The sequence below is a fragment of the Monodon monoceros genome, unplaced genomic scaffold (genome assembly GCF_005190385.1).
Source record: "Monodon monoceros isolate NGI ecotype Baffin Bay Population unplaced genomic scaffold, NGI_Narwhal_1 Super_Scaffold_20, whole genome shotgun sequence".
Classification (NCBI taxonomy): domain Eukaryota; kingdom Metazoa; phylum Chordata; class Mammalia; order Artiodactyla; family Monodontidae; genus Monodon; species Monodon monoceros.
Genome location: NW_021703777.1, coordinates 62,467,424 through 62,479,595, shown reverse-complemented (window position 1 = coordinate 62,479,595; position 12,172 = coordinate 62,467,424). Strand labels below are relative to the sequence as shown.

Here is a 12,172-nt window from a genome sequence, read left to right as displayed (position 1 = left end):
CAAATCTTCCAACTAGTATAGTTTTAGTTGGTATTCATGTTCTAAGATTGTTAGCTATTTGGCATTCTGGTATTTTGTAAGAGCTGGTGATTTTGTCACTGAAGAAATCCAAGTAGAATAAACTAAAATCGCTCATTAAAACTCAGCTCTACTAACTGCCTTTAATAAAAATATCAAAAGAGCATTGTATATGAGGATCATCAACAGCCTCAAGGATCTAAGGAACATAATTATTCACAGCTTTATTATACACTATCTATCATTACAACACTAAGAAAAAATATTTTAAGATGCTTTTTAAATTTTCAACAAATTAAACATTTCAATCTCAATCAACTTTTACTGAGAATGCTTCCAACACAGGGATTCTCAAACATGTTAAACTTAGCAAGGATTGTTTTTCAGAAGGAAAAAAATGTCAGTACATCTTGTATTCCATAGCGTTGTTTCTGCAGAAAATAGTTGGCATTCTGTTAAAAAAAAATTGAATTTAGACTCAAGTATAAATGGGTATATGAATGTATGTATATAATGAGCATATATACAAGTCTATATACACTTCCTTTATATATAGACATTTCTATAAATATTTTGTCATGTATGATAAAATTGACATCTGAGGTATTTCTCAGCTATACTTCAATCTGCATATTTTTAATTATCATTTAATCTCTCTCTGATGAAATGCTTATTCTGTATGCCAGTATTTTCCAAAGTTTTACAAAAATTATTTAACTGTATAAAAGTAGTTTCCTAAAGCTCATTGATGCCAATAAGATTTATGAATATGTTGCATTTATTCCTCATGGATTTGTGACTAAATCATCCTATTTTATATCTAACCATAGTCTAAATAAATATAAGTCACCAGGACAGAGTAAGATCTCAGATAATCAGATGAGAAAAACAAAGAAAAATTATCACTGAAGTGTTTCTCTATTAACAAGATAAAATGAAATCCTGAGTGAATTAGTATATGTGGGCCCTAATCTTGGAAACAATCCAAATAAAGCTATTTTTCTCAGTTTCAGAGAGAACTTTTTGCTAACTTGATCAAATCATGGATTAACTTCCATTTCACATTTATGAGCACTCTAACACTTAGTGTTAAAATCAGACATTTTTTCCATTTAGTATTAAACTATTTTTTGTTCACATTTTATAAAATGCCTCAACATTTGTAATATTATAAAATACAGTTCTTTTCCATTAACTTTTTGTTCTTAGTTCCTTGAAACAAGAAAAATTAGGAATATGATTGTTCATATTCTTTTTTTTAAATAAATTTATTTATTTATTTTTGGCTGCGTTGGGTCTCTGTTGCTGCACACGGGCTTTCTCTAGTTGTGGCGAGCAGGGGCTACTCTTCGTTGTGGTGCACGGGCTTTTCATTGCAGTGGCTTCTCTTATTGCAGAGCACGGGCTCTAGGCACGCGGGCTTCAGTAGTTGTGGCACGCAGGCTTCAGTAGTTGTGGCTCACGGGCTGTAGAGCACAGGCTCAGTAATTGTGGCTCACGGGCTTAGCTGCTCTGCAGCATGTGGGATCTTATTGGACCAGGGCTCGAACCCGTGTCCCCTGCAATGGCAGGCGGATTCTTAACCACTGAGCCACCAGTGAAGCCCTGCTCATATTCTTGATGTGAACATAACAAGCCTTTGTTGAAACATAAGTTAATACCAAATATAGTTTAAAAATTCAAGTTCATAATTATGCCCCATGAGAACATAAAATTTTTTCTTCACTTTTCCAATATTTGTATCTTTTATTACTTTCTTGTCTGAGTTGGCTAATGCATAAGAACTATATGAAATAAAAGAGAACAGAGCATCCTTGTTTTGTTTCTGATGTTAATAGAAATACTCTAAAATGTTTTACTATCAAGCCTTCTACTGACTTTGTTTCAGACCATTATATAAATATTGTTAATAAAGATTCATCTCTTTCTACAGGATCTTCTTTGAAAACATTAGAAATTGACATGGAACTTCACTGAAAGCATCTACAGGCATACCTCAGAGATACTGCAGGTTCAGTTCCAGTGAATATCTCAATAAAGCAAGTCATACAAATTTTTTAGTCTCCTGGTGCATATAAAAGTTATGTTTACACTATACAATAGTTTATTAAGTGCACAGTAGCTTTATGTCTAAAAAGACCAATGCACATACCTCAATTTAAAAATACTTTACTGCTAAAAATTGCTAACCATCAACTGAGCCCTCAGAGATTCATAATCTCTTTGCTGGTGGAGGGTCTTGCCTAGATGTTAATGGCTGCTGAGGGATCAGGGTATTAGTCGCTGAAGGCTGGGGTGACTGTGACAATTTCTTAAAATAAGACAACAATGAAGTCTGCCACATTGATTGACTCTTCCTTTCAGGGACAATTTCTCTGATAGCATGCAATGCTGTTTGATGGCATTTTACTCATAGTAAAACTTCTTTCAAAATTGGAGTCAATCCTCTCAAACCCTGCTGCTGCTGCTGCTGCTTTGTTTTTCTTTTTGGCTGCACCGAGCGGCGTGCAGGATCTTAGTCCCCCACCAGGGATCGGACCCGCACTCCCTGCAGTGAAAGTGTGGAGTCTTAACCACTGGACCGTCAGGGAAGTCCCCCTGCTGCTGCTTTATCAACTAAGTTTATGTAATATTCTAAATCCCTGTCATTGAAATTGTTGTCATTTCAACAATTTTTACAGCATCTTCACTGGTGTAGATTCCGTCTCAAGAAACCACTTTCTTTGCTCAGCCATAAGAAGCAACTGCTCATCTGTTAAAGTTTTATCATGAGATTATAGCAATTCAGGCTCCGCTTCTAATTCGAGTTCTCTTGCTATTTCTACCACATCTGTAGTTACTTCCTCCACTGAAGTCTTGAACCCTCAAAGTCATCCATGAGGTTTAGAATCAGCTCTTCCAAACTCCTGTTATTTTAACCTCTTCCTATGAATCAAAAATATTCTTAACGGTATCTAGAATGATGAACCCTTTCCGAAAGGTTTTCAATTTATTATACTTTGCCTAGATCCACTGGAGGAATCACTATCTATGGTAGCTATCACCTTACACAATGCATTTCTTAAATAATAAGACTTGAAGGAATTATTCCTTGATCCATGGGATGTTGTGTTAGGAGGCTTGAAAACAATCTCACTGTACATCTCCATCAGAGTGCCTGGATGATCAGATGCATTGTCAATGAGCAGTAATATTTTGAAAGGAATCTTTTTTTCTGAGCCGTAAGTCTCGATACTGGACTTAAAATAGTCAATAAACTTTGTTGCATAAGATATGCTGTCATCTAGCTTTTGTTTTTCCATTTTTAGAGCACAGGCAGAGTAGATTCAACATAATTCTTAAGGGCCCTAGGGTTTTCTGAATGGTAAGTGAGCACTGGCTTCAACTTACAGTCACCAGCTGCGCTAGCTCCTAACAAGAGTCAGCTTGTCCTTCAAAACTTTGAAACCAGGCAGTGACTTCTCTCTAGCTTTGGAAGTCCTAGATGGCATCTTCTTTCAATAGAAGGTGGTTTTGTCTACATTGAAAATCTGTTGTTCAGTGTAGCCATCTTCATTAATTATCTTAGCTAGATCTTCTGGATTTTGCTACAGCTTCTACATTAGGATTTACTGCTTCAACTTGAACTTTTACGCTACGAAGACAGCTTCTTTCCGTGAATCTCATGAAACAACCTCTACTAGCTTCAAACTTTTCTTCTGCAGCTTCCTCAGCTCTCTCAGCCTTCACAGAATTGAAGAGAGTTAGGACCTTGCTCTGGATTAGGCTTTGGCTCAAGGGAACATTGTGGCTGGTTTGATCTTTTATCCAGACCACTGAAATGTTCTCCATATCAGCAATAAGGCTACTTCAATTTCTTATTCACGTATTCACTGGAGTAGCGCTTTTAATTTCCTTCAAGAACTTTTTCTTTGCATTCACAACTTGGCTGTTTGGCACAAGGGGCCTAGCTTTTGGCCTATCTCGGCTTTTGACATGCCTTCCTCACTAAGCGTAATCATTTCTAGCTTTCAATTTAAAATGAGACGTGTAACTCTTCCTTTTACTTGAGACCTTAGAGGCCATTGTAGGATTATTAATTGGCCTAATTTAAATATTTTTGTGTCTCAGGGAGTAGGGAGGCCTGACGAGAGGGAGAGTGACCGTGGAATGGCTGGTCAGTGGAGCAGTCAGAACACACATATTTATCAATTAAGTTTGCCATCTTACATGGGCGTGGATCATGGCACCCCAAAACAATTTCAATCGTAATGTCAAAGATCACTGATCACAGATCACCATAACGAATATAATGATAATGAAAAAGTTTGAAATATTTTAAGAATTACCAAAATGAGACATAAAACACGAAATGAGCAAATGCTTTTGGAAAAAACAACACTGATAGAACTGCTCAACACAGGGTTGTCACAAACCTTCAAATTGTAAAAAACATAATATCTGTGAGGCACAATAAAGCAAAGTGCAATAAAATGGAGGTATGCCTGTACTGAGTTGATTGTATAATTTTTCTTTTAATGGTGAAAATATTTTCATAGACTTCCTGATATTGAACCATCTTAGTTGCTGGAATGAACTTCACTTCATGGGGTCATATAATTCTTTCAGTGTATTGCTGAATACTATTTACTAATATTTCTTTTAAATGTTTGCATTGATATTTATAAACAGGATTGACCTACAGCTTCCTTTCTTATGCTAACTTTGTAAGGTTTTGGTATTAGTATTTGCTGACTTCATAAAAATATTTTGAAATTTTTCTTCCTTCTCTGAGCCGGAAAAATCCGAAATTCCTTGTCCTAGTACTCTTGAGGGGAGAGTTTCTAGATAACGTTCTCAATTTTTTTTCCAAGCCCATCAGTATGCTTAGATTTTTTTTTCTTTTTTCTGAGGTCAATTTTGGTAGCGTCTACTGTATTGTATATTCTCCATTTTATCTAGGTTTTCAAACTGATAGGCACAGAGATTTGAAAAGAACTCTTACGATTCCCATTTCTTCTGTATCTGTTTTAATTTCCCTCTTTTCATTTGTATTTTTGTATATTTATGGTTTCTTCTTTTCATTGATTAGGCTAGGAAAATTAGGATAGCTTATTTCATTTTTTATAAAGAATAAGATTTTGATAAGAATAAGATTTTTGGTTTATTTACCAATTGTTGTATTTTACTATTTTATAAGTAATTAATTTCATCTTTCATTTTATAATTTTCCTCCTCTGCTTTCCTGAGGTTCACCTTGTTGTTCTTTTTAACTTAATGACAAATTCCTAATTCACTCACTTTTTCTTGCTTGATAGTGTTTAAAGCCTTAAATTTTCCACTAAATATGGTTTTGTCAGAGTCCCATAAGTTTTTAACGTGTAGTGTTTTCATTATCTTCATTTTCTAGATATTGTATAATTTTGGTGTTATCTTCTTTAGTTGGAAATAACGTGTTTTGATTTTCGTTTCTATGAGAAAATATTAAGAATTTTATATTCTTAAGCTAAATATGTATGTATTAAAGGGTTGAGATAAATTATATGAATGAAATATTTGCAAAAATATGTTCAGCGTAGAATCTGCATTGAGGATTACATAAAGTTAGTAGAATATAGTTTTATTTCTGTGGTGTAAATTTATCAATGTGCATTTGCATTTAATTTTAAAATTCATAGCCTAATAAGATATTAAGATTAACATTTATTAAATGTGTAGGGCCATTCAATAGCTACTAAGTGTCTACTGTATCTCCAGCATTGAGGTGGAAACTCTGGGAGTCCCAAAGTAGAAGTCATGCTTTCATGTCTTTCTACATTTTCTTAGTTCTCTGGAAATGGTAAATCACAGCTCTTATAAAGAGTCTTTGAATATAGGTCATTTGGAAGTCAGAAATGCATCCAGTCTGTAAGTTATGGCCCACTATTGTGGACACTGATTACCAAAATAAGAACATGATCCCTGACACATTCTACTTGCACAGTAAATGATGATTAGGTCAGTGTCTGCAAAACTGATGACAACTATTGTGACATAGTGTGAGGAACGCATGACATGGGCAAAGCAAATCTGGCCCTAAAATACTAGCATTTTACATCATATGAAGTCCTCACAGCCTCTATATTTGCAGTATTTATATAGAATATTAATGTACACATGCAATCAAATAATAGAAATAAACTGAGCATAGGTTAACTTGTGAAGATCTGAAAATGACAGAAATTTTCAAACTGGGTTGAATTGTGATGCACATACCATTTTAAATGTAACCTTCTGACCTTCTTCCATTGCGTGGCTGGAAAACAATAAGTGAGAAACAAATCAATGTAACTAAGGAGAGAAGTTAATTTTCATAGAAAGCAGCCTAATGATCTCGTTGAGTGGTATTATTTCTTCCTTATCTATATCTGTTATTTTCCTCCTTCTTTCAGTCCATTCTCCTCCAATTTATTGTTAGAATTAGTTTCCAAAATGCAAATCTTACCATGCAGCTCTCCTTAGACTTTATAATAAAGTTGTAATTCCTTAGCTAAATATTTCATTGGCTAATATTTCTTTAGCTAAATATTTCATTAGAACTTAAGGAGTAATACATCTTTCAGACACCCATTTCCTACATGAAATGTTATGGAACTAAACTGTGAAATAGGTGAATGTCATTTGGGGTATTTACAAACATGAGTAGTGGATTAGAGAAGAGATCAGAGATGCCACGATATTAAGGCAATAAGGTGGCGACAGAAGTGAATCTCAGACTGTAACACTTGCTGTCAAATATCTTTAGATAAACTACAAAACTTAATTAAAACTTATGAGTTAATGTAAAGAAATGCACAGTGAAAGCATTTTTCAATGTTGATTGATTTTTTAAAAAATATAGTATGTGCATACCCTGAATAAAAAGAATCCTCTACTTTGGTCTGTAATAGGACCTTGGAATTCTTCCTGGAAGAGAAAATGAGGGCATTACAAATCAAACAACAGTAAAAATAAGTGCAAATGCTTCTTGAGAGTATAGTTATTTTCAGCTATCATAATTAAACAATGAGGGAATCAAGGACTTGAGTATATAATTCATATCAATAAGTAATTTTTGTATCTCTAGTGGAAGAATTTTCAGTGACACTAGCAGTATCATCAGCGTGTTGTATTTTAAGGTAATTTCCTTATTAGTCTAACAGATACTATTTTCATGAAATTTGTCAGTTGTACATATATTCATCAATAAGTAGGCAGAGGACATTTCATAGATAATTAACTATATTTAAAATCTCCCTTCAGCAGTTTGTTAGAATGAAATGATTTCTTTACAATACATATTGTATGTGCTAACACATGAACAGGCAAAAATATAAAACAGAATTGTGTCATAGCTAAAATACATAATATATCTATAGAAATTTAAATTGAAATTGAGGGACAAATTTGGTAAACTATATTTATTCAATGAGACTTCAGAAGAGATTTTTCCCAATAAAATTATATTAACAGAAATGGTAATGAAAAAAAAAAACCAAATAGGAACAAACTGATTATTCATAATGGATGTATTTTGAAGTGTTTCTTTTCTCAAAATATTTCATTTCAAAGTTAATGGAAAAAAATATTTAACATTTTATGATTTCCATAAAGTTGTTTCTTATAGCTTCCTATTTTCAATAGCAAGTTATAAAAGTATCAGGACAGCAATTATAAGAAATTTGTCATCAAGACCTTTTTCAAGTATTCCATAATATAAGTACAATCACATTTTTAGATTCTAAGAAATGGCCCTGACATCTATTAAAATTCTAAAATCCCTTCTTTACAACAAATGTATCTTAAATTCTCAACATTCTATATCTAATTCTCATCCTGATTATTAAATGCCCCCAAATTACTTTAAAGATTGAAATTTTTAATATTTAAAAATGTACACATAGAAACTTTATATGGTTATATAAGAACAGCTGTGTTTTTTATATTACACAGAAAAAAAGAAAAGTGGGACAGATGTAACTTAAAATGTGCCCAAATTAAAAAATTTCAAACTCAAACATACAGGTCTTTTTAGTCTTATTGGAGATAGAACAGTATATAAAAGAATTTGGGTGGTAGAGCTGAAAAACATGTGGGGATGGAAGTGAGGATGTCTAGCAAAGGACATGTAAGAAAAGGGTTTGAATGCACTAAAATTTGAAAACTCATTTTATTTAAGAACCCAAAATATTTCACTATCAAAAATATGGTTTAAAATTAGGTGACTTAGGTCCAGCAAAAGTAATACTTTACTGTAATTTTCTAAAATTCATGTTTTACATTTTTTTCTCTTAGAGATTCCTAGAAAACCTGGCTTGCTGCAAAATACTTTTAAGAGCTATCATTTGTCCAACAGATATTACTACTAAGTCAGAGTTCACACTTCTATATAGTTATCTGTAAATATAGATAGTCTCACTCAAGGTGGAACATTTAGATAAAGTACCAAACCGCCCACAATACTGAGTAGCTTTGATTTTGCAAATACTAACACTGAAGTGTTGTAGTAAACTAATAACTTGCTGGTGTATTTTAAGAAACTGGATCTTTAAATTGAAATCTTACACTATTCATAAGTCGGGAAGACTCTTCAGAAAGTAAAAGTTAATTCAAAAAAGCATATATTACTTCTAGAAAGTTTGATGAAAACTGATTTGATTTTTTTCATATTGGAAATTCTAAAATTTTAAGGGGCTACTACAGTTCCTCTTACATTTCTCATTAACGTTGGCAGCAGTACTGTCTTCCACGATGGAAGCTTAGTTCAACGATGTGAAGAATTTAGGGAGGAAACAGTGATCATAAAAATAAATTTTGATGAATTTATTTGCCTAAACTGTATGTGTTTTTAAAAGTATTTGCAAACTTTTGGTAGTAGAATAAAATTAATATGGTATTTAAATTAAGAAAATGTTTAACAGTAAAATAATAGAAATATTCAAGATTAGACTACAAAGGAAACAGCATAGTGAAAAAAAAAATATTTGCCTAGACTGGAAGTCAAGAGATTGTTATCATCTCTAATCCCACTTACTACTATGATCTTGGGAAACTCCTTTAACTATTCTGAGTTGTGTTCCTTTTTGTAAACTGGGGATAACAATACTTGTTAAGTGCCAACAGAGTTGTCAAAAGAATAAAATGAGATCCTATAAGACTAAAAACTATAAGGCATTCCAACAGTGTAAGGCGTTACTTAAAAATAACGCCTAGAAACTTTCATCATTGAAAGAGTTAGGATTCTTTTCAAAGGACAATAAAAATGCCACAGTCTCTAGTTTAAAAATGTGTTAACTCATTTATGTTCCTCTTAGTTATGTCCATCTTAAACACAGACACTGAGTTTGGGCCATATTTTTGTTAACTGTGGAAAAAACGAAATACCTACGTTTAATGTCTGATATATTTATAATACTTCATGAGCCTTACTCTTATTAATGCTTTAATACCTGGATAGAAAGCTTGTCATTCCAGCCATCTGCCGACCTGTACACAGAGGGGCAGTAAATGGTCCTTGATCTTTTCTCCTATTCCTATCTAATGACTAGGCACACTGCCATGTCCTTTCTTAAACCAAGAATGAATAGGTTTCCTCACTGGGAGGGGCACGGCCCTTGGAAGGAAGTCTAATCCCGGTTTTCCTCACTGCCCACAACCTGGCTTAGAAGGGACATATAATGGGGAGGAGGACAGTTCTCTTCTTCCTGAGTGTGAAAACACTTCTGCGAACAGATGCTCTTCTGTAGGCTACCTGGGTGTTACATGAGGCTTACCCAGAAGAAGATCTTATAAACCACCACCACAGGGAATGAACAGAAAGGGCTGCCACACACAGAGTGGCGAAGCAAGCATGCAGTTTGTGTTACATACGTCCACTTTGAACCTCTTCATTCTTCTCTCATGCAGTTGTGGAACGAGCTGCAGCAGCGGATGCAGGACAGATGACTGAGAGACACGAACACACACACGTGATGAGCACAGAGGTTTCTCAGCATTGGGCAAAAAGACGGCTTCCTATTTGTTTTTGTTTTTACCCACCATCCTTGCTCCAGACAAAAAAGAACAAGAAAGATGTGACCTAAGACAGTCCTTTGTGAGCATTTCAAAGAGCTGTGGAGAATAACCAAGAGATGGAATAAAAGTTCCAGTTTTATGCTGGGACCTTGGTCATTCTATTGACGATGCTCTTTCCTGAGGGCCTGAGCTCCATCTGCAGCAGCCAACAAGGAGAACACCCACCTGCATCTTTGAGAAGCAAAAAAGCTGTCTGTCTGTTTCCAGACTTACTCAGAATGATTTGGGACACATGAAACCAACTCTGTGAGAATCAGTTTTCCATCATGAACATTTTTATCTGGAAGATTATACTGTACACACATCTAGTAACCTTCTTTATAAAATATATATTTCATTTAAATTGAACATGTGGAACAGGACAACAGGAGACACAAAAAAATGGCAATGTGTCATTGCTAGTGGAAAATGTGACTAAGATACATTTTCTCAAGATGTAAAGATGCCGAGCAGAAGAAAATGAAAGCACATTTGAGACATGTGGCTACCTGATAACGGTTTCATTTGAAAGGCATGACTTCAATTGAACCTTCTCACAAATATTAAATTCATTCATCAAATGGACTACTATAAGCCCCATATAGTGGTTATTTGTTAATCAATTCAACTCCTATTTCATTTGAAGCCAGTATAACCTAACTTTCAACTCCTCACATGTAAGAATATTCAACGGGATAAACATTTAAAACTGAGTTTATGGTTACAGTTACTTTCCCACAGGTAAACACATGTTTAAAATACACTATGCTCCTTGTTTCATAAATTGGTCCATGGTAGTGAGTCACAAGCTTAGAAAGAATATTATAGTCAAGTAATTATTAAGCATTCTAGATTGAAACACCAAAGTAGATTGGTTAGCATTTTAAAAATCCATGCATACAAAAAGAAAAACTACCACTAAAACCACACAATTTAGAAGTAAAATGAATTCAAGTTATTGGTATCTGGCTAATCTTAGAGAGTAAATTCTCAAATTAAGTGCCTAGTTACAAATAAGGAGCTCTTAGGAATACATGTGGTATTTCTAGTTATATTTAAATACACTTTTGACAATCATCTTTTAAAATAATTCTTAAAATGACTTTGCATAAGTCTGTTTTTCCCTTGCACTAATCACCATCTAAAACAATATGTTTTATTTAATCATTTGCTTTTCTTTCCTCTAAAATGTAAGTTGCATGACATTTACTGCTATATTTCTAGTACCTAGACTTGTGCTTGGCACATAGTAGATACCCAGTAAATAATTGTTGAATGAATAATTGAATGAATTTAATATACTTGTAGTTATTGAGATATAAAATAAATGTATAATAAATATTGAATTCCATTTGTTCACCCACATGCCAACTTTTAAAGAAAAAAACATGAATTTTGATCTACTCTATTAAGATAAACTGCAAAAACAGGTTTAAAAAAATACTAGTGATTACTAATAAGAAGTAATTCTACAACTTACCACAGCATTTGAATTGGCCAACTTTTGTGTCTTCGAATAATGAAATAAGAACTGTTAAAAAAATAGTGAGCTTTACTATAGATAATTAGTGGTTTCCTTGATTATTTTTTAATGTATATATTTATGGAAATCACCTTACCCTTTTGGTATTATCATCTGTTTCCTATTGGAAAGAGAGATATAGAAATGTCATTATATTATATTAGAAAATCATAATATGTATAATATAAATGTATAGTTTAAAATTTATAATTTATTATAAGATTACATTATATAATTTTTAAAATATATGACACATATGCTATACATAAAACATAAGACTGTAATTGGTTAAGCATATATTACCCTAAAAATAAATGGGCAATTAATCAAAAGCTATAAATAAAAGTATGAACAAAGATCTTCAGTACAGCATTATTCATAAGAGTGAAAATCTAGAAACATCCTAAATGTTCAGTAGTGGTGGAATAGGAAATACTGATATGATCACACGATAGAAAATTCAGGGAAAAAGACTAGAAGGAATCACATCAAAATATTTGTAGTTGTTATAAAAGAACAAGATTATCAGTTATTTTTGCTTTCTTCCATAAACTTCTTTATAGTCCTCTCTCCCTACAAAAA

The 12,172-nt window shown here is 33.2% G+C and overlaps 1 protein-coding gene across 1 annotated transcript in view; it reads right to left on the bottom strand.

The window, feature by feature from the left end:
* The window catches only part of NMU (neuromedin U), a 38,163-nt gene that overhangs the window by 934 nt on the left and 25,057 nt on the right, over nucleotides 1-12,172 (bottom strand). The window contains exons 6-10 of the mRNA XM_029234706.1: nucleotides 11,688-11,711; nucleotides 11,549-11,599; nucleotides 9,886-9,960; nucleotides 6,889-6,942; nucleotides 6,253-6,292 (exon numbers count right to left, since the gene is read on the bottom strand). Coding sequence (XP_029090539.1) covers nucleotides 6,257-6,292; nucleotides 6,889-6,942; nucleotides 9,886-9,960; nucleotides 11,549-11,599; nucleotides 11,688-11,711 — 240 coding nt within the window. The 3' untranslated portion in view covers nucleotides 6,253-6,256. The remainder of the gene's footprint in view (nucleotides 1-6,252; nucleotides 6,293-6,888; nucleotides 6,943-9,885; nucleotides 9,961-11,548; nucleotides 11,600-11,687; nucleotides 11,712-12,172) is intronic.